This window comes from Anopheles stephensi, chromosome 3 (assembly GCF_013141755.1).
Source record: "Anopheles stephensi strain Indian chromosome 3, UCI_ANSTEP_V1.0, whole genome shotgun sequence".
Classification (NCBI taxonomy): domain Eukaryota; kingdom Metazoa; phylum Arthropoda; class Insecta; order Diptera; family Culicidae; genus Anopheles; species Anopheles stephensi.
Window position 1 is genome coordinate 60,818,914 of NC_050203.1, and position 23,616 is coordinate 60,842,529.

Here is a 23,616-nt window from a genome sequence, read left to right on the forward strand (position 1 = left end):
TCCCACCGGTTTCTGTATATACGTTGAAGAGTTCTGTGTAAATGGTAAAAGTCTCTAACACTAAACTATCGCATCTTTAGTCATGACTCTACGAAAGACTTGCCTCAAAGCTAAAACACAAGTCGCATTTATAATACTCCCTTCATAGAATAGAGTTGTCCAGAGGTAACCCCCCCACAACCCCTCAGGGGTAAAGTAGTGTACCCCTGAAACCGAACCAAATAAGCTAGTCAGCTTTGTAAAACGATTACAACAAAACACTAATATTATCTTCAATATGCATCACGCGTCCCTTCCAAACAGTAGATGACGTTAAAAAGGGAATCGAATTAAACAGCAGCCTAAAAATAACGTCCAATGACGCAATGAGTACCGGGCCGAGTGCCAATGGAAGCTAAAGTTATTTAGCTCCCCCACCGTTCCCATTTTTATGCCCTTGGGGCGGGGGATATCCAGCAGCCACCGTGAATAAGTTGCTGCCTGTTTACTAAGTGGTGTATAATGGGTGCATTGAGATATGATTTTGAAACACCATTGATACGTCAAATGCTGTGTGTGTTGTTCCAGCATCATATTCACTTTTGCGCATCAACACACAATCTATACTCATCTCCCCCGAGCGCTTTCGATTATTCGATCACGGTGTGTATCGGTGATAAGGGATTGAACGGTATTTTGACAGCGATAAACGATGACGTGTGAGTGTCGTAAGCGTTTCCGTTCTTCCGATAGCCGGTTCCCCCCACCCCACCCCCGAAAAACCTTGTGATGATGGAAAACCGATGGGGAAACCTTCCCTTTTGTGTGGGTCCCGGGCGTGTTGGAGACGTCCCCGAGAAAAGGTGCAGTTTGCGTACACTTTTGGCGCCATTTATTTTTGAATCGTACGTACGTACTATCAAACCGCACCCGGTATCGTTACGGGTCCCGTAGGGACTTTGACATCACGTTACTCGCTCGCTTACGTTTTGTGTGATGTGCAGAGCTCTTGGGTTTGTGTATGCTGGAACGTGGCGGTGTGGAATGGAGACGTCGAAGGGGGGGGGGGGGGGGGCGTGACGACACCTCGCTTCGTGGTGCGCGTGGATATTTTTATTATTCGGTCGGGCAAAAAGACCCGGCAGTTGTCAACTGAGATATGTAAAACGAACGAATCACGCAACGGCTTTTGGAGATGTTGCTGAGAGAGGGAAGCTAGAAAAAAGGTGAAAAACAGCCTTTATTTTGTTTCTTGTCAGCTGGTTTGTTTGCTGTTTTGGTGGCGTGATGTGTGTGTGTGTGTGCCTTGTTGACGCAATTGTGGAAGGCTCGTCCGCTTCAGGATAGCGATGAGGAGCAAAATACTGTACGGTAGAGGGACTCTTCTCTGCGCTGCAACTTTTAACCACAACGAGATGATGATGAATGAATTTTGATGCTTTGCTTTGGTTGTTCTGTGTGTCGCCCGCTCGCGCAGGGAAGAATGGAACATAAAATTTGTCATTCATTCTTCAATTTGAAACGAAACCTAACGAGGACGGTCGTGATATGTGTGTGTGTGTTTGGAGGTGAGGTGTGTTATTCATTCTGGCTGGCTGGCAGCCGATAAAGTTCGCGACCAAGCCTCGAAGCCCGCGTATCGGACACACACCGCAACGGGCTTGACGACAACAGCGAAGGAAGCAAACGCGTTGCGGGCCACACACTTTCGATTTTTGTTGTCCTCCGTCCCCCGGCCAGTTTTGCGGGGGACCTTTGAGCGTTTCTTCTTACTCTGTCGTGTAGCAGCAGCAGCAGCCACCACCCGTGCAAACTCGGCTCGGCAGCCGCGATAAGCGAAGAAACGGGCAGAAACAATGCGAAAAGAAGTAAAAACAAAATTAAAATGCGTATGGTAAAAAAGAAAACGAATGGCACCAACCAAAGAAAAAAAAAAACAACCCCACTCGGCAGAAAACGCGAAGAACAAAAGAGGAAACAAACACCACGTAGAAGGAACGATATCACCACTACGAGCGCGCGGCTGTGGGCCACCGGTGCGGTCGTTGTTGTTGTTGGCAGTTGTTATTTCGTCTGAATGATACCGGTTTGCGTGGACCACCGACCGGTATTTTTATGTTTTCTTGTGCTTGTGCGCATTCCACCTTCCAACAATCCACAGTCGTCATCGTCAGCATCATCATCATCATTAGCCACCAAAATCATCAACCAAGAGTGTGTTTTGCTGGTGGCCGGCCTGGGAAGGAATTTTTCGCGATCACATCACCACCACGCGTGAGAGTGGTAGTACGATCACCATCACCACATCGAACCCGAAGCATAACACAACATCATCATCATCATCATCTTCACCCCATCGCCGTGGAAGATCCGCAAAACTCGTCGATTTTTATCGCGTGGGGTCGTTCGTACGGTGGCGTGGCGGCACGCACACCAAGCCGTCTCTGTTTGGGGATGTTTGGGGTTGATGGGGAAACACACGCAAACACATGCACCACACGCGCTTGTTATGCCCGGTGGAGATTTTTGCGTACGCGCGCGCTGCTCGCCGTCGCTGCGAGCGAATATTTGCGCGTTTCCGCATGATCAGAGAGTTAGCGCGGTCACGGAGAGTTTTGGGTGGGGTGGAGGAGGGGCTGTGATCGTTTTACCGTCGATCCTTTTATGCCTTTATGTTTCAATGTGATCAATCCCGCTCGCGGCCCCGATCGTATGTTCTAGGTCCGAGGCCATTTCCCTGTGTGCTGTTGTGGGATGGCACTATAGGCACACGTGAATGGTCAAAATATTGCTGTAAACCTCTAACACCTTTAATCCTCATGAAGAACGTTTGGGACTCAATATGTAATTTTTAGATATTTTTGTAAGATTCGCCTTTTGTTTGTTACCAAATTTATTTTTATTCATCTGATCTATTTTAGATTAAAAATTTTCTTAAATATTTTTGCTACGGTCAGATCGCAGATAGTAATTGAAAAGTGCAGTTGTTTTTGCTTGTGTTCATCGGTTTATGTAAATTCGTTGATACAATGTAGTGTAGAAGAGTGAATGTGGTTTTATGCATGAAGATTCAGGAAACATACGAATGAATAGATAACTCTGGCCAGCCATTATATGGCCAACAACACCAAAATAAAAAAGAGGAATACTATTCAGTTGACACTTTAATAACGACTTAAATTCATTTCGTTATTGGAAAAACTCGTGACGTGGGAGGTCTTTTTTCCATGCAATGGGCAAGGAAAATGTAAAAATTATTTATTTTATTTAATTATTAAGTATTATGGTCTGATGCCGTATTGTATAAATCAGTTGTTTAACTTTCAAATTTGTAAAAATATTTTTTTACCAAATTCTACAACTTATTAGGGGACTATAGGTCTATTTTCGAGTTTGGTTCCGTGTATAACAAAATATTAAGTGCAGTGCATAGGAAGTTACAAATCGTAGTGCTGTTGCTTAACCCGCATGATGTTTTCAAACATATAGGATACAGTATTCCATCTTACCATCTTACAACTGCAGAATCACTTCCTAAACAGATTTAACCAACTATTCGCTTGTTTTGTGTGCTAAAATCCTCTTTATGTGATATTTAGCTTGTTGAATGTAATGCATATTTTCATAAAATTTTAATTGGTATTTTATGGGATGGGTTTTCAAGGGATACCCGTTTTTATTATAATTTTTTATTTTTCTCAAATTATTTAATGGTTAACGTGCCAAAAACTGATGTTGTAACCTTGAACAGTATTGCGAGCCCATAGTGATCAGTACGCGGACTTTGCACACTTCCGACATTGCCAAATTTTCCCAAGTCTCTCCAACGGGTCCGGTTTGCGCTTTGCGTGTGAGCATTACAGATTCCGTCTCATCGTTCGGTGCTGTTGCTGGTGCTATGTTGCGTGTGGTGTAGTGTGTTGCGCCGCGATTTTGCTGCGTTTTATTTATTTGTTCTTGTTTTTGTTTGTTTTGTTTTTCTCTCTCCCTCTCTCACTCTCTCTCGCTCTCTGTTTCCCTACTCGCGGGTTGGATGTTGGTGTTAGTTGGGTGGTTGGTGGTTGTTGGTAGTATTGTTGTTGTTGTTGTTGCCCGAGACAAACGGCCCCCGTCCCGAAATGTCAACGAACGGCGCCAAGGTTACCGTTTGCTTGATAAACAAATTAATAGTCAGTCTAAAAACAAAATTAAGCGTAGCCTTGAAAGTAAACACCACCACTACACAGCCAATCATCATGATCGTTGTGTTGTTGGGTGGTTGATAGAAAATAGCTATGCGAGGGTGTGCGTGCTTGTGCGTGTATGCTGTGAGTAGCAGGAATCGGAGGAGGTCGTCTATTACTACTATTACTACCAGCACTTAGAATGAAGAGGATCGTGAACACTGCTGTGACCGGACATTGAGTAGACGCGTGACGGGGTGGTTTGAAAAAAGAAAAGCAACAATGGCGAGAGGTGACCAACTCTGGCCGGGGTCTGTATCAGAGGGGGAGGGTTGGTGCTGGTGATTATGCGAAACACTTCACACAGAGCTCCATGCAAGCCTAAGCCTTTGCCCTCGTGCGCGGCGTGCAATGGAAGGGCACGAACTCACACTGTCCGCGCCTGTTTTTGGTTGTTTTTGTCGTAGTAGGTTGGGGCAAGTTTTTGGTGATTTCATGTTATGTTCTCGACGTTTGCAATGGTCTCTCAAGATATGAAGAGTTGATTTGAAAGTTGTTACTTATTCCGTTTTCGAAGGTATAGGTTCTCCTACCATAGGAAAGCTTATCATGATTTGTTAAAAAACTATTTTATGAAATTTTTGATACCGAAGTTTCCAACTTCTCATTAACTATTTCGATTCCTATGCAGATAACAGGTCAACCTGATTCTTGCAGTAATATTATGATGATGATGATAACAGTTTCAACACTATTCTTGAAACATCTTTCAGTACTTGCAATCTCTGAAGCCACAGTTTTCTTTGCCATTCCTTTCATTATGGCATTAGCTCGGGTAGCCTGATAGGAAAAGTACACGACAGAGATCCCAAGCTAAAAAGAAGCAAACCACCCCGTCGTGTAGCACACACTACACTATCAACGGCCAAACGTGTTCAGGTGTTGGTGAACGGGCGTGAAGCCACCCCTATTCGAGGGACGTGTGGTGGTGGTGATGGGTTCACTTCTTCGCGCGTGTTATCAGCTCCGGGTGCTTCGCCGCCCGATGCGCTGTGAGGACGGACGGACCGCTCGTTAAGTGGTTGCGTTAGTGTATGTGCCGGTGGCGCCTGCTGCGTATCAAATGCGTATCAAATTTGGAATTTGGCCTACTGCGAGAGAAGCACACACGCTGGCATCATCGCATATCAGGCATTGGGAGAGAGAGGGAGAGAGAGTGTTGGAGGAATTTTTGCGCAAAAATGGATGCCACCGGGATGATGGGTGCGCGCCTTGTTTGTGTAGGAGATATGAATTTCGGGCAGAAACTTACCCCCATGCACTAGCCATCTTATCTAGCCCTAATAATTCAGTAGGGCGCTAGCTTTTCGTTTGATAAAATACAAAAACAAACTGTCAAGGAAGCTAGTGTTTTGAATTTCTTATCAAGTATTTTGAGGATTGCTTCATCTCGGGGTGTTATGTTTATGCAATGTTGCTTAATTTCTCAGTTCAAGTTTCAAGCTTCTGTTTGAACTAATGTACATACCAAATTTGTGTTTCCTTTCCTTTCATAAATTCCTCATTTAACTTCAAAGTCTTTTTATTCATCTTCCCGTTTGCTGCTCCGGGTTTACGTTCTGATCGAAACGTAACTAATCGATCGGCAGCTATAAACCCGTTACACGTTTTAAGGTATGTGTCCCGGTTTTGCGTCATACACCTTTCACATTTTCCTCGTTGCACATTACCTTTATTGGGAACGTTCGGCGCCGCTTCGCGAGAGTGCTTATTACATTTTCAATCTCTTAACACGTCATCTCCTTACGGCAGATCGGCAGAAGGAGAAGGAAAGTGACAGGGGTTTGTTGGAATGCAAGACGAAACCAATCATCTTTCTTTCACAGCCCGAAACCATCACCCCACCACCACCTCTCCCACGCGCTGAGGCATTCATAAATCCGTGAATGAATCTTCATGTGGCCCGGTTTTGCGATCGAATCGATGAATGAAGGACGGACTTCCCGGTACTCGAACGAACTGAAAAGGCGCAAACAAAAAAACCAAAGTTCGTTGGTATAAACGGTGGCAGCAGCGTCCACGGAGTGTTTTGCTCCTCCAACTCCAACGGTGGTGTGTCCAACAGGTAACGCGCGCTGGGCATACGCTGGCGTAGGCTGCTGCAAGGAAGGGTCCTCACAGCTACCGCTGGCCGGCGGTGTGAGAAGCTGTTGAAGAGAGCCCAAAAGCAAACCCCTCTACTAACCTCTCCGCACGTTTACCGCAAGTGATGAAAGGGCGCCCGATGGCGGCTTATTTATTTTTCGCTGCCTTCCTTGAACCTCGGGAGTTTATGCTCGCGTTTATGCTGCGCGCGCTTGGACTGGGGAAAAGTTTGGCACCCGGGAGTGTGTATGTTATTGGCACCTTGGGCCGCGGGTGAAAGCGGGTTCCAGCAGGAGGAAGCTCAAACAGGAAATAGGCCGTAAAACGGTTCGCGATTGAACGATGATGATTCGCCGATGGGTTATGATTCTGTTTGTGGGCGCTGTTAGTCTTTGCCTTTGATCAACTTTTGTGATGTTGTTGTTTTGTTTTTTGATTCTCTCCCCTGCGGTCTACCACTGCTGGCTCCTACTGTTGCTGCCGTCCAACGTTCTGACCCATCAATCACATTACCCAACGTTCTGACCCATCAATCACATTACCCTTGGTGTGTGTGTGTGCTTGGGCTCGCATAACACTCAACGGTTTTTCCTGCTTCAGTTTAATGTCTTAACCTGTGTGTATCGGGTGGATGCATGTTTTGTTAGGCATTAGATAGCAGAGAAGAGGTGGAAAACAAAACTGAAGCGAAATGCTCTCAACATGTTCTCAATGCACACGACGACGACGACGTTCGGGCAAGCGGCGGAAATGAAGCCAACTGTTGTTGTTGATCGCTGCTTTTGGAAGCCAAGGCGTATTGCTCTGTTTTATTTATTACTCCCTTATTTCCGTGTTATTTTTTTCGGCAAAATTTGTGCGGAAATCCCGTCGGTGCATTGATCAGGGCTCGTTTGCTTAATCCATATTTTCTCGGGCCACGCTTTCATCGGTGCCGCGCACGTTCATCGGATGAGATTCATTTCCAACGGTCTATAATTGCCACTGGCTGGGATATTGATTTCTGGCGGAATATAATTGTATATTCTCTGTTTGATACCTTACTGCGCGGCGGGAGGTTTTTAAAAGTGGGGTTTATTTTTTTACGAGCCGGATGTGTGTGCACCTTACGCTCTCGGATCTGCTTAACGATATGCTTTGAGTTGTTTCGTCGTAAATTAGAAAAAACCAGAAATCGTGCCCAAAAAAGGTATCGTTTATTTACAGCGTTAAGGTAATTGAATTGTATTTCTGGAATAAGCCCTTAAGGAATATCGTAAGTTGAAGATATTGGAGGGCAATAGACTTTTAAAAATACTTCGAAACATTTTCTGCTCGGCAAGGCTTAAAAGAAATCATCAATTAGACAGAATCTATGCCTTAGAAGCGTATGTGAGTCCTAATTCCTTTCTAGCATCAGGGTTGAAGAGAAGACACGCAAGCCCATCTCTTTATAGTAGCAAAGAGGAGAAACACCTTCCCCTGACATGTGATGTTTATTATTGTAATACTTACAAGTTTTTCGACGGTCCGGTGGTCCAGACGATAACGGCACCGGCCTTCACACGACAGGACTGGAATTCAAATCTCATCCAGACGGCCTCCCAGTACTCAGGGCTGACTACTTTGCTATGCAAGACCTCGCGAGGTTGTAGTGCCAAAGAAGAAGAAGAAGAAGATACAAGTTTAGTAAGCCTAAGCCGCTTAAGCTTAAGCCGAATTCATCCGAATATCATATGCGGCTTAAAGTTCATGGAGAGATGGTAGGAGTATTACTAATGCTCAGTCATCTTTTTCTAGATTTTCCGTATCGGAAATATCTGATCAATAGTAGATATTCCTTATAGTAATAAGGTCCTAATAGTTTTTTAAGATGATTAAATTTTCTTTTTTAAGCATCCCAAATTTCTTTACTGGAACACTTTTCTTGCCAGTACGACAATGCATACATCCCAATTGCACTGGCGGAATCATGTACCGAATGCGCCCAGAATCTATTGAAAGCTTAGCAGCGTGAGGGTGTGTGTCTACATTATTGGGCTCATTTTTCATCGCGAACTGCTCATTCCACCGATGTTTGACGCTCCCGAAGTGTGCCGCACACTGGTTGCGTTGGCGTGAAGAATATTTCAAAACCAGAAGCCAATCCAGCCTGACGGAAAGCCTCCAAGGGCTGGGTAACTATGGTGGGTTTGGCTGGTGATTCGTTCATCTTGCGGCCAGGGCTCTTGCTTGCTGCCGGGCGGGATGCGCATTGCCGTTCGTTCTGTACCGAGAACCGCAACCGGGCGGGATCTCTCGTTTGGCCCGCTGCCGACAGCATGGAGCGTAGCCAAGGTTTCGAAATAAGTGCTATTATCGTTAATAGCCGTTCATTTCGTTTTGGCTGGATGTGTTTGTGTGTTGTTGTTGTTCCTTTTTTCGTTTTTTTCCTGTTAGCTTTTTGATAGGAAACGATAAATAAGAATACTTTTCCGGACGCGATTTTCGGGCGTTGTGTTCGGTATCGTTGGGCGTTTGGAGTTTAACTTTCGGCTGGAATTGCCGGTCCAGCGGTAAGTGACGAACGTCTTATTAGGTTCATTCCTTTACTTAGTTTCTATGTTAGTCACTTATGAGGTCAGTAGAAAGTCTGCTATCGACGATGATCTCAACATCGATAAAACATTTTTCGTAAGCGTTGTCAGTCAGTTCTGTTCAACATTTTACATATTGTTCAGAATATAGACGCTATAGTCTCCAGGTGAAAAAGATTAGATTTTTGCTCATCAGAATTTTTGGGTCATCAACAGTTTTAGATATCAGACTGGGAGAATAGCTAGGCCACTAGGTACTAGGTCAACGAATGAAAATCGTTCTGTCTATTTTATTCATGCGTTACTCTTGCTTCAGACTTTACCTTTTTTATGATCGTGATCAAAAAAAACATTACTCAAAAGCAATCCGAACGAATACACATTATTCGCCGTGGCCCGAAATTCTCCCACCGATTTTTGACCGCCAGCCGTTTTGCAGTTTTGGCGAGTGGTGATGATTCATTTCCATCTCGTATATTTGTTTGTCTCTTCCCACGTATGCTTGTAGTTAGGTTGCATGGAAGAGTTACGGTTAAAGCGTTGATTTATGGTGTTACCGAATCGATTCACCCTCTCGCGCCGTTCAGGATGACCGACGCAGCCAAAAAACGACCCAGCAACAAGGGGAAAAAAGGATGCAACAAACGTATAAGCAAGCACTGCGTGGAATGCAACCGCCTCGCGATCGGATCCACCGCAGACAGGTCTGCGACCCGGCGACGATCGTCAGTGATCGGTCGGTTTTTTCAAGGAAAATTGGAGCACACAGTCGGTCCGTGTTGAGAAGCGCGCACACACGATCGTCCCCGGGATGGTGGAACCACCGTGGAACTGGATGGATTTTTGCAAAATAATTTCGCACGGCCAAATGGAGGATGTGTACACGGCGACGCGACCCATTCTTGGGTCGCAATATTCCCATTTTGTTTCGCTAGCCTCTTCCACTCACAGTCGGTGGTCGATTTTTACCAAGTTTTGTTTACGACGGCGCAGACGTTAAATGAGCAAAACACATCAACGGGGGACGAAGCAAACCGGTAGGAGAAACAACAGCAAAAAGTACCCCGAGCGCCCCGAAATGAGAGATCCTTTCTTGCTGTGTGCCCGAAGGAATTAACGAAACCAAATTAAATAAAACGGCGAGACGATTGATGTTTCGCGGGGTCTGGGGGTTTTTTTTTTATTCAGGTATAAGAGCGCGCGCGTCCCCGGGATGATGATGTGCGAATAAAGCGCAACAGCAAAAAAAAAATCCGTCCAGACAAACAAGGGCAACAGACATCCCCATACACACAAAAAAAGGAAACACATGAAACCGAACCGTCTCAAACACGGCCTCGGCAACATAATCCGTCGCATGGACCGCGATCCGCGCGCCTTTCTAAGTGCGGGTTTGCATATTTCGTGCAAACGGCCCCGACCTCGATCCCTGGGGTGTTTGAGGTATGCGCCACCGTCAGCCGTTTGGAAGAGTTGATGGGAAAACAGCTCGGCTTTTTGTTGTTAGTTGCACTGTGTTATCTGGCGGAATCTTGCAGACGGCGTTTTCATCCGCGGCCGAGACCTGAGGATCCGCGATACTGTACGGCAACCATCCGGGTTGGGTCCCGCGAGAGAGACAGAGCGAAGGCGATGTGGATCGTGGCGATCGGGTTGCGTTCGTTTGTTGCGCATCCTTTTCCACACCGCGGCATTGTGGTCTGAAGATCCGGAGGGTTAAGATTAAGTTGAAATGTGTTTTTTTAATTGCAAAAGGCGTAGGATGTTCCGTTTTTTTTTTGTTGGTTGTTTGGAATTGACAGCGAAAGCTCATTCATGTTTTATTAAATTAGCAATTATTGATGATTTATGGTACGCCATTTAGCTGTGCGAAATGATATGTGATCTGTGTGATTTTTGCAAGTTGATCGTTAAGTTGGTGTGAACAGTTATAATGAGACTTTCAAATTCACGCATTAATCCGGTAAATTATGACGTTCGAAGCAGGTGTGTTTTTCGGGGATTAGAGGTTTAATCTCTTAAAGAAAGCCACACGAATGTCTGTTATCCTTTTATATTTAAAAAAATGGGTAAGAATGGATCCTGGTTCCTGCTTCGAACGAAGCTCCATAAACTAAGCTAACCCTTCTGAAAGGGTTTAATTGTTAAATTATGTGTTTTGCAACGAAATTCTTTTTCGCTGGGCCGGCACTGGTAAGGGACGAACCCTGGAGACTTGCTCCATTAAGCAACTCTTCCTGCTTTTGCCCTGCTTCTAAGCAAAGCCAGAACATGACACTTTCAAGGCGCAACAATCCGCACTGTGTCGCGGCATCCGATTGTGTGTATTTGGCGAACCGTTTCGTGTGCCGCGTCTCCGTTCCTAGATATTGAAGACACATTATTTTTCTTCCATTTTCCCTCGGGAGCTTAAGAATGTCACGCTTACGCGAGAAGGTCTGGTTTTGCCGAGTGTTTTTTATCTTGCACAAGATTTTTGTCATTCTGTTTGCTTGTCGGGTGTTGTGCCGCCTGGTCCTTCGGCTGGTTTCGGCTGTTTTGTCGGCCCACCGAAAACAGGAAGTTGTGTCTCGCGCTTTAAATGCCTTCTCTGTTTCGTTGGTTGATAGTTGTTTTTTTTTCTTTATCGTCGACGTTCCCTTTCACTGGGAGATTGCGCGAACACGTGTTGCTTCGCCAGTGGATGCAAAATATGTTGATGAAAAGCAAATAAAGCATGCAAACTAGCTATCGATGGGAAGGGATACATTAAAAGGACAATAAACATGAGCAGGGCGCGGTTTAAAGGATTATTTAAAACATGTTATTAAATTGTATGAATAAAGGATTGATTTCACGAATTGGCTTGCTTCTATGAGTTGCAACAAGCCTTTAAATATTAACGTACCACCATTTGAAGTCACCATCATCGTTGGATCTGTTAATAAAGAGATCTGCATTTTATTAGACAAAAGAATCAGTTCTCATTACAACAGAGTTGATGATGCAGAGGATGCGGCTTGAAAACTCCAGCTGACAGCAGATATTAACGCCACAGCAAATGTCTTCATATGTCGGGTGTGGAACTCTGTAGTATAAACTAAAAGTATAGAAAAAAGATCATCTACGCCTCTTCAAATGTCAAGAAATTCGCGCTTCATGGATCCATAAAGATGTGATTAGTAATACTTAAGCGAAAGTATTATCAAACGCGTTTACGCTATCAAGTTCCATACTACACATGAGCAGACATTTGTGGTCACCTACTTAGCTTCACCTACGAATTCTGGTGACCTAATACTAAGCTAGCATTGACGAAGCTTCTGCCGTAGTTTGACGTAATATCGACATCCGTTGCCATTAGAGTTTATGATTTTCGTCTAACTGAACTAAGACTCTGCAATGTTTTTAAAGGTTCATTTATGAACACCGGAAAGGCTCTTGTTGAGGCTCGCTTAAAGAGCTCCATTTTCTGCAACAAACCTTCAATGGTTGAACCACCATCATCCACGCGTCTGTTAATATTTTGGCTCCAAATTTAAATCCCCCTACGGTGACGCCTATGTGTTGTAGCTGTACGCCATGAAGCTAGTCCCTCGAAGAACTCCCGCTACCTATGTGAGGAGCACCCTTAAAAGTTTGGTGTTTCCATTTAACTTTTGCGCAGCATATATACGGCACCCACTGGCATCTCGCGGACACGCGCGCTCAGTTTACCAGCTGTATGAGTCAGCATTTATGTGCGTGTGTTCGTGCGTGTGTGATGGAACCTCCTCGATTTCCGTTCCTGCATGTAACGGGTCATGTAGACCGCTCTTTTTTTGCGCATACAATCGTCCATCTCACTGTCGCTATCTTTCGCTCACTCACTCTTACGCCACCCGGCTGTTATTTGCCTGCTGCGCGGAAGTCTGGCTGTTGGCTGCGTGTACGCATGACGTACGCGCCGGCTTGCGTTTTGCGCAAGCAGAGTAGAGAAGAACTGGGTGGCCTTTTAAAAGTCGTCTCTCCCAGTTTCTGGCCCAGGTCCTCCTCACCTCACAAGTTGCTCCCAACTACTGTGGCGTGGTGCGTTTTTCGCGTGGCCGTTTGTCTTTTGGTGTGTAGTGCGGATGGACGTTAGGGATTTTTGAAGACTGATAAGTTGTGGATTTTGTGGCTGTTGTTTTCCAAATTCATTCAACTACTTATCGCTTATGTTATGGGCAAGTAGTACTTCGTGCTTTTTGCGTAGAATATACCAAGTCGCGGAGGCTTGCAGTTAGTCGCTGACTGACTCAAACCGATAGGAATTTTATTTTGAAGCTACTCATCGCTTTGTGTTGGTCCTTCAGCCAATATTTAGCGTGCTCTACTCTACAAACTTTTCAATCCAACCTCGACCTCGATAGCCTCGATCTTTCTAGCCTCTCTTGGTGGCCGGTGGTCACCACATTTCGCGAGCATGCTTCACCGGTGCGCGAAAACGAAATACGCAAAAATCCCCCCCCCCCCCATCCTTCAAATCGTCCTACCACCTTACCTGACCGTTTCTCGAGGTCTTACCTCAATTGTCGACGGGGAATGCTTGCTTAAAGCGCACACAGACACCAGACACCCATACCCCCAAATATACCCAAATCAAACGGGCAGACGCTGGGCCAAACATAACCCCGGTGGGGCACATAAACATAAATAAAAACACTACCAACCGAAGCACGCCGGTAAGGAAGAAACATGCCGGCTGTGGTGAGTCAAAATTATACAAGAAGAAAAACTAAAAGAGCTGTACGAACGATAGACCTTGTCCAGTGCCGAATGGACAGGACAGACTGGATACTGGGTTACCGCGACTGCCATCTCTACCAACTCTGTTGAACCCCGCCATCAAGGGTTTTCTTACCTTTTCTACCGTTTCGAGCGAAGCAAAACTTCTCCTCCGTCGTTACGGTTCCAACCGTACCCGGGGTTAGCGCTGGTGGACGGAATTTTGAAATGATTTTTTTTCTTCGCGTTCCGAATCGCACCCGCTCTGTGGCTGATTGGGCAAAAATATGAAATACACTTTTTAAAAGCTTTTCCTCCTTTCGGTCGATTGGCTTTACGCATTGATGTTTGTGCGTGCCGCCAACAGCAGCCAACAGCGACCCGTCAATGGTGTGTTGCGTGAGGGGGAGGCTCGCAGAGACGTAGATGAAAAATTCGCACAAACTTCCATTTCCAGCGATGCCGTTGGATTCGGCGAAGGAGAAGAAGGTCTTTTAAAGCAGTTTTTTTTTCTTTTGGAATTGGAAAGTCTTGGTGGGTGTCTGCGGGGAGTGAGTTTGAGAAGAGGAAGGAGTTTTAAAGCCTTTTTGGACGATGTTTCCGCCATTTGATGCTGCTGGTTGCCAACGGAGCAGGGCCTGTGGTTTGTGGTTCGGTTGCTTCGAACAACGTGGAAACAAAGCCAAATTGCAAACTTCGCCCCCCTTCCTCACCCCCCCCCCTCCCACATCCATTGTAATGATCGCTTGATGCGCGCTGTGCACGGCGGGAGGCACGACCAACGGTTGTGCGTACACGTGGAATTTTTGTGCAACTTTGGCCGAGGTCTCGCTCACTGTGTCTCGTTTTCGGCTGGGCTTGTCTTATTCTTTTCGCGAATCTTTTTGGAACCTTGCTTTGGAGGGCTTTTCTTGGGTGCGTGTGTGCGTGTGTTGTAATGATGATGATGGACGTATTTAAGAGGGGTCTGGTTGAGAAGGGAAAACCCGGCAGGAAGGGAGTGTTTCGTCTGTCCGCGGTCTGAGGTCAAATTGTGCGTAACCGTCGCGCTGTCTGTCTGGTGCGTGTGTTTTCGGTAGCGGACAGCGGCTCATCAACACCCCAGGGCCGAGTCCGAGACCGCGCTTGACTGTTGGTGGGGTTGGTGTGGAGGGGAAGCAGAGAGAGAGAGAGAGAGAGAGGGGGGGGGGGGGACGGGGATAGTAAAGGGGTTTATGCGTAACGTGTGTGTCGTTCGGTACCAAGGCAGGCGGGCGAACCAGACAAACTGCAGACACACGAGGTAAAAGAAAACACAAAAAGTAACGTATCGAGGTCTTCGGCCTAGTTCTCACATTTTGAACGCAAGGAAATCGAACTTCCTTGCCGCTGGTGAGCCCGCTCCTCCCGGTGTCTGTTGTCGCTTCGTTGCAACCACGGGTTGGAGGAGGTGTTATGTTTTCTGTGTCTGCGATCGTTCGATTTAAATGGCCGTTTCCCTTTATTTGATTGCTCGAAAAGACTTCAAATGGAATGGCTATTTGAAAGTGGTGTTAATGATGCAGTTGAAATTTCGCGCTCGACAGTTTAATGTTTATTTTCGATTGTGTGTATTTTTTTCCCGTGTTGCGGGAAATAAGGGTTTCATGTATTGGAAATAAAGATAGATAAGTATGGTCTATCATCTTTAAGATTATAGTTCTAGTTATAGAGATATCGGGAATTTGAATGAATATCTGGCTTCCTTGACTTTGTTTTCTCTGTAGCTTGATAGCTTAATCCTGGATATGGGCGGACGGTGTACATGATGTTAGGTCCTGTCGTGTGCAAGTCTCTCGTAGACATCATTAGGCTACTGGACCACTGAACCACTGCACAAAACCCTCATAATATTTAGGGAGCGCTACTGTTTCCTTCCAGTATGTTTTTATTTTCGTAAATGTAACTTTGTTTGCATGTTAACATCAACTTAAGGAATAAAATATGAACCCTTCGCCCATAGGTCAATGACCGTCCAACACTTATGTTTTTGTCAACGCAGGTAGCGCATACATTGTTCGATCCTGCCAGCATAACAGGATACGTTTCTGCAAACAAAATACTTTTGTGCAATCTAATTTTGCCCCGTACGAAAGGCAATGAAAATAGTGGGGCGATATGGAAATATTCACTCCCCTTCTGATTATTCTTCCTCTACGAGCTTGTCATAATAAACATAATGACGTGTGCTTTGGCGAAGGAAAAAAAAAAAACGATGGAAACAGGATACCGGAAGTTGCTTGCTGCTGTAGCGAAACCCAGAGGCCTAGCCTTTAATTGAGCGACCAGGAACAACCCTTCCCGGTTGGTCGATTAATTAGAATAATTATCGGCTTTGAATCAAGCGACATCAAACGTCTGTTTAAAGAGCAATATATGTCGGCAGGATTGACGATGGGTGTCCTGTTTTTTTTGCTCTACGTATGTAAAGTAGTCCGGTACCAATGATCAAGAGGTTCGTCCCTTATGGTTTGTTGAAGGAGAGCGAGCACGTGTCTGCAAAAAAAAACCAACACACACACAACGTCCGGACATTCGTTGACGGCCCTTAAAAAGAGGTACAACCCTTCACATCTTAATGACATTTACGGTCTGTTATACATTTTTTTTATTGCTCTCCCTCTTGCTCCCCTGCTCGATGTAGTGTAATGATGTTTTACGCGTTTGGATAGCCTCTAAATAATAATTAAAGCTTCCAGGGTGCAGTGTTGCCTGCATGATTGCCGGTGGCCTGCAAATGTAGCAAAAAGACATTTTCTCCCTTCCCTGTTTTAATGCTGTTGTTATTGAAAATTATTCTAATTAGCAGCAGTCGTCCGTCTGACCTTTTTTCCCGTGTTCCCGGAGCTGCAGTTCCGTCCCCTTGTGGTGCAGCGCAATGTTTAAGGGTCCTTCTAGCGTGGTAAAACCACCGACATTCGCGTGGACCCCGTTTGTCCCGATTTGCGGTTGACATGTTGATAAGATGTTGAAAGTCCAACGATAATAGGTTACCTTTCGCCTGCACTGTGCTCTTGCTCCAAACGCGTCAATTCCACCACCACGGTTTATGACCCGAAGAATCGCCAATGGTCCTCCCGGGGGACAAACGATCGATCTTCGTTTTTCGGCTGCAAGAACGGCGTTGCCTGGCAAAACACTGTGGAAGTGTAGCTGGCTGACTTTACGATCCTTTAATGGGTGCTTGAATTGTTGCCGCTATAAAATGTGAAACCACCAGCGAGAGGAAGAGGCAGGGAACGGTGGGTTAAGACGACGCGGTAGTAGAACGAACGTAAACTGTGGTCAAAGTCTTGGGTCGGGTCGTGTTCGGCGCAAGGGTTTTGTGAGGCACTTCGGTATGTATGTGCTATAAAAGCGTGGACAATTGCTTCATAAGCTTCTTCGGGTGGTGGAGAAATTTTGGGGGACTTTTTCCAAACTTGCCAGCTCGGAAAAGCGTTTTCAGTCGCATGCTTTCAAGTGCACCGGCGAGGGTTTGCGTGATGTGATTTGTCCCAAGCATTAAAGGACTAGATTTATGAACTAATTGCGAGGTTTCCGTTTTTATTTTTACTGCTAGTACGGGGACACGATAACCGGCGCACTCGTTATCGGCGGGGTATGCTGTGTAGTAGTATAAAAGCCAGTAGTGCTGCTGTGTGGTGTTGATGTGCGCACGGGAGAACCTCGTGGAGTGGTACCTGCTATTCGGAAAAAGGCTACACTTTTAACGTGATTTAGACGCAAGATTGGCCGGTGCTGAAGGAATGAAGTTGTTTGAAGATTTTTCGGGAGGATCAATGGAGATTGTGAGCTCGGGGGCAATAAAGTAGTTGTAACTATAATTTAGAAATAAAATTGGCTGTTAACCTATTTTTCAACAGGGTCGTATATCTGGAGTAAGAGCATTTGACTTTTATGTGGATAGATGAAGTATTATTCGGGAAATATTTATTGCAGAACTCTTTGACTGGGAGTTGTTGGCACGGGGGCGAAATTGATGGCTTTAACTTGAACTTTGTATCGCTGGATTAGTGACAATACCACTAATAGAACGACACTGGAATTAACGAGCTTTTCTTAAGTCTCCAAAAATCCAGTTGGAATAAATTAAGGAATCTTGAAATTTTGGACTTAGTCCTCAGGAAGTTATAAAGATAAAAAAAAACCCTTTAATATCTAGATGAAGTCCTGTGCAAAGAATCTGGACTAAAACATCGAGTCTCTTGTTTCTTGTTGTTCCAAAACTACATCCTACAAAAGAGTTTTTAGAGAGCAGATCCATCCAAAACAATCTAAAACAAATATCACCACCAACTCTTGAACGGGTCGGATACGTCGTTACAAACTTTCGAGGATTTGTTCAGTGCCATTAAACCTCGAAGCTTACGCACCTGTGAGAATTGAAATATGGATTATTGGATTAGTTTTCGAATACGAACGATGGCGCTGTGGCATGTGTGGCTTACGGATATTAAATCTAGCACTGCAGATTGTTGTGATCACAAAGAATGGCACTTGGCCGGATCACGAACGACAACAAGAACACCCAGCAAGCAGCTCGCTGTGCAAAAGTGCCAAAAATATGATCAAAACAACTAACAAGCTAGCACGAACCTACCAGAGCCGGGGGCGCGTGGGTAACAAATGGAAGTTTGAAAACGATGGCGATGGATAAACAGCGAGTGAGCCAATAACACTAGTGCGGTACACCAAATCGCAACATTGTTCGGATGTTTTCATCCATTTTCTGTCGTCCTCATAAAATGTCCTTTTCGCCAGTGGAAACAGTGAACAGCGCATAGACCACAGCAAACAAAAAACAAAGCAAGAAACTTCATCGTGAAGTTTGTCATGTGCGCACAGCAACATTGCCAACCGTGTTGCATTTTTTTGGTTTCTTTTTGGTTAGTTGCATTTCTTTAATGTGTTTTGTTTCGAGCGTTTAGATGCAACGCTCGAATGGAATGGGCCACCAAAGACTACGCTGTTGTAGAAGCGAACAGAGCAATAAGATAAAAACTTCCAAAAACCCAGACAATTAGGAGCGTTGAAATTGAAATAAAGAAACAATAAAAGCAATTAAAAAAAGGAGAACGATCATAAAGAGGGCAGCGTAAAAAGCTCATCAGGTTTAAGAAATTCGAGTCGATGTTAAATGGAAAAGCATACACGCACGCACATCCCAGGTCAATTAAATTTAAAAGTTTGTATAACGCATTGGCACCAGCAGGCACTGGGCTCGGGCGAAGAAGTAGAGCATATTGAATCGAGAGTGGTAATAAAACGGGTGGGGATATATGTTTATTTATCACCTGCTAAAATGGCGTACCATTTACGATGCAATCGATACAGACACTCCGTGTGTGCGATCGCTATGCCTCTCTTTTACCTCGACAACGATGCAACCGACTCCGAACCGAAAAAGGCTCCCTGCCGCCCGGTGTGACCCACTTGCACTTGTTCGGTGGCTTTGGGGTGGCTTGTGCTCTTCTCCGTTGTGCACGCGCATGCAATGATACAGAGCGAACGCGAAGAGTAATGTCACACTTCACCACCGTTGAATTACTTTTTAATTGGCGATCGGTAAACCGCTCCTGCACAACCTCCTGCCGAAGCAGATTTATTGGATGCGTTCTGTGTGGTTCGTGCGATGCGCGGGAAAATCGTAGCCCCGGAATGTCGGTGTGTCCTGCGATGCGTAACTGTACGTGTACGCAATAGTAGTGCACCAGAACACACTGGTGGAGAGGGTTTTCTTTTCTGTCCATTTTGCTGTAAGATGTGTGTGCATTAAGCAAAGGAGGAAAACGCACTCAAACACACGTTAGAGGGAGAGAGAGAGAGAGAGAGAGAGAAGTCCAAATGGCCACAGATGAAGTCCACGGTCAGGTCCACCCAACGCTCTGGTGTGTGCGCTGTGTGAGGAAAAAAGTCATGCTCCTGAACGATCCGGAGCGAATGGATTTATTATGATTGCATTAGTTTTGGTCTGGTGAAGTCGTGAGGGCCTCCCATGATTGCCATGATCATGAACCTCGACCGGGGCCCCGTTCTCGCACTCTAATGAAACGTTATTTTCCGATTAAGCTATCAACACACCGGTGTGCTCCTTCGGGCGGCTGGTTGGTTATGGAGTAGGAGATAATAATAATCATTTATTTAGCTACTTTACGATTGCTTTATGAGGTGGAATTAGGAGTTGAAAAGGAGGGGATGGATGGATGGGGGGGGGGGGGGGGGAATGGTTATTGATACTCGGCCGGTGTGTTCGTCCGTGTTTGATTGCATTTAACGTGAGACTTAAAGTCGGTCATTGGCGTGGTTGAAATTGCATTTTCCGCATTATAAATTATCGAAAATTGTTCAATTGCCTTTCATTTGTAAAATGGTGGTTATTAGGCTTGTTGTAATTGGGTTGGTTATTTTTAGCTCACAGCAAAGTAAATAGTGAAATAATAAATAACGCCTGTTTGACAAGCCTAGACTAGATTTATGACATTTTCTTCAACTCACCCGTACCCAGAGGAAAGTCGATTATGCAAAGCAAGAATTATAAACTGCGTGCCCTCACGATTTCGGTTTAATTTTACCTTGCACCTTTTGCTGAACAAATTTCTAATGTTTAGTTTTCCTTTCTGCCCCATTACAGAGCGACAAAAACGTCTTCGAAGGATAGATCGTCCGGTACTGGCGGCATTCCCACCAACACCATCGGCATCCAGTACCGCTCAAACAGTTCTCATGGGCCACCGTGGCGGAAAATTGCCGCCGCGATGTCCACACTTACCAACAACGCCAATAATAGCAACAACAACAACAATAATAATAACATCATCATCAACAACAACGGCAGCGGTAGCAACAGCGCCAGTATCCAGCAACAGCAGCAACAGCATCATCAGTTTTCGCCCCAAGGGTCGACGCCACCTACGTCGACCAGCGGCGCCGTCGGTACTGCGTACTCCACAACAAGCAACAGCTTCAATAACAACTTCCACGCATCCGACTGTATCAACATTATCAACAACAACCTCAGCAGCAGCAGCAGCAACACCACCGCCAACCAAAGCCATCCAACGGCAACGACCACGTCAACGACGGCTAGCAGCAGCACTAGTAGCGGTGGCGTCGTCAGCGGGATTCTCGGCGTGCAGGAATTTAGCGCCAAGCTGTTCCTACCGTTTTCCCGCTCGAAGATGATGCACTCGACGTCGATCAACGCCACGACAGATTCATCCGGCACGATGGACGGCACCATGGCTGGGGCCGGTCCATCGTCCAAGGGTGCGGCGGGCAATGCTTTCACGGGGGCGTCCAGCACCGGCTCCGGAACGGGCCGCAGTGGCGGTGGCTCCACGCTGGTCATACCGGAGGTGTTGAACGTGGTGCTGCACGGTTACCAGCGCAAGCTGAAGACAAACAAGAAGAAGTACTTTGTCGTGTACGGCGATCGGCCGGGTAAGCCGGCCCGGCTCGAGTACTTCGACAGTGAGAAGAAGTTCAAGCAGTCGTTCATGAAGGGTGGCGGCTGCGAAGGACCGTCGGCGAAGCGTAGCATCTCGCTGCGGTCCTGTTTTAACATTAACAAGCGGCACGACAGCAAGAAACACATCATCGCCCTGTTCACCAAGGACGATTGTTTCTGCATTGTGTTCGAAAGTGAGAACGAGATGACGCGGTGGCTGCGGATACTGTTGCGGTTGCAGCGTGGCGAAGAATCGGAAGGTGATCCGCCGAGGCCAACATTCGGTAAGTGGTTCGAGTCAAGCGTGCATGTAGTGCTTAGCTTTTGTGGACATGTTAGGTGATATGCGGAGATATTTTTGAAGAACATCTATTTAAAGTGATGATGATTCCTAATGGAATACGAGGGATGTTGGCTGAGTTCTAACAATTCTTACAATTTCTGCCTTCATTTTCTACGGAGATCAGGATCGTCAGGACTTTTTAAACATCTTGGTGGTTATTCTGGAAATCTCTTTAGGTTCGGCGATCATTGAAAGAAAGAGTTCTGTTCAAGGGCATCTTCAGCCTGTTGGATGTGAACTCTTGCGCCAGCTACTTATACAAAACTTCTTTAACAGGTGTGTTTTATTTGTACACGTCCTATCAGTACAAACACTGTCACCTGTTGCTAGTACTCGTCTCTTCTTTTTCTTTTACCTCAATCAAAAGCTGTTCTAGAAAGGGTTAAAATATTTGTTTCCAACACAGTTTGGCTGTGCCAATGTGTCAAATCAGAACGATCAAACATTTCCTTGTTTAAGAAATTCTATACCTTAACATCGTGGCTGGAACCATCCGAAGAAGCTTTCTTTCTGCGTCAGTAAAAGCACGCAATAACCGTATGCTCTCTGTTCCCAGCGTGGTTCGAAACGCGGCAAAACACAGGCTTTTAGCCTGACCTGTTGTTGTGTTTCTGCTCGCCGTTTTTTTTTTTTCTTGCTCGCTTGCTGCGCGCCTGTTTGCGCTGCATGTCCGCGCGTTGCTTCTCGCTACACCGGCTTTCGCAGATGGTCGTTCAATGACGTAAACGGATTAAGCTCATGTTGGTAAACAGTGTCGAATGATGGAGAACCGTCGGTCGGGAGGGAGTAGCCTGCTAGGGATTTAATGCATCCACATCCGCCCCGCTTCAGTTCATCCTTCAGCATCATCATCGCACTCACGCATAGAAAGTTCCCACCGTTTTTTTTTTCACCGCGGATGAACAACACGTGGAACATTTGGAGCAGCAATCGTCGGGGGGTGGGAAGTAGGGTTTCGTTTTTTGTGCTTGTTTTTTGTGCTCTGCTGCGAAGTTTGCATTTCGCGAGGGAAGTCGCGCAGCAAAACGTGTGCGCGTATATCGACGCACTAGGGGATGAAATTGGTTATTTATTCGCCAAAATTTGCACGCCGTCCTCGAATTCTGCTGGCTTTTGTGGTTTTAGATGGCGTACGTTTGAAACGGTTGAAACGGTTTTTTGTTTTGCTTTTTTGGGTCTGTTTACGTACTTTTACTCCATTTAGCGCGGAACAATCCAGGAAGGAAACAGGCGCGCGCTTTGAAGAGGCTGGATTTTCCAGTGGAATGCACGGGGTTTTTTGCTTTGTTTTTTTTTTTTTTTTGGTTCGGGAAATATGTTTTCTTCCTGCCAGCGTTTGAAGGGCTAAAAGCAAAACAGAAAACAATTCTAAAAAAAGGCAGGCATGAAGTTGTTTTATTTTTTTTATTTTACCATTGCATATATGGTAATGTTGTAGCACCTGCGTCGTTATGCGTTGTGTGTCGTGTTCTGGGCCTTCTTCTTCGGCGTTTTTTTGTTCTTGGTTGAGCTTGGTTTTTTGTCCTTGAGGGATAGGAAGGTTTTTGCTCGTATCCGAGGTCATAAATTTGAGTTAACCTCACAGTGGTTCCTCATTGCAGTGGAACGTGTTGACGTCCGGAACTAATGGCCCGTTGGGGATGCATTTATAATTCATATGTGCGTTTTGACATATATGAAAAAAGGAACGGGACACCCGTCCAGCGGTGGCGAGAGAGTAGCCTGTTTGATGGACACTCGGAACGTTTAGCCAACACTGCGGCGATGATGATGGGCCATGCCGCAACAATGGCTATACATTCGTTCATTAATTGAAGATCATCGATTTGATGATGGACGTGTGGTGGAACTTGGAGTCTGTTTTCTTTTTAAATTGATTAAATACCTCACAATAAATGTAGATCAATTTTTTTTTTCAATATCCAAGAATTAAAAGATCTAAAAGAAACTAAGCGGCATTGCGGAACAAAAACCCGGGTATAAGAGCCTTTCGCGAAAAAAAAACTAAGCAATTTCCAGCTATAAAGCCAAGTCACGTCTCGCTATGCCGTTAGAAGTTTTCCGCTCCTTGTTTCCAATAGCTGATTTTTATTCACTTTTTGGTGTATAGAAAAAAAAGAATCAGTCAGTGTTTTCTCCCCAGGGAAGGGAGAGAAATCCGCTTTCCCAAGTTCTCCTACCTATGCAACGGAGGCGGATGACATTTTCCGATGAGGAAGAAAAACCGTGGGTGTTTTT

The 23,616-nt window shown here is 45.5% G+C and overlaps 1 protein-coding gene across 25 annotated transcripts in view; it reads left to right on the forward strand.

Annotated features, from left to right (window-relative positions):
- LOC118513554 (mucin-19) overlaps nt 1-23,616 on the forward strand; it is a 191,989-nt gene that overhangs the window by 27,695 nt on the left and 140,678 nt on the right. For all 25 annotated transcript variants that reach the window (XM_036059467.1, XM_036059469.1, XM_036059450.1 and 22 more), the window contains one exon: nt 20,220-21,319. In XM_036059467.1, the coding sequence (XP_035915360.1) occupies nt 20,344-21,319 (976 nt within the window). In that variant the 5' untranslated portion in view covers nt 20,220-20,343. The remainder of the gene's footprint in view (nt 1-20,219; nt 21,320-23,616) is intronic.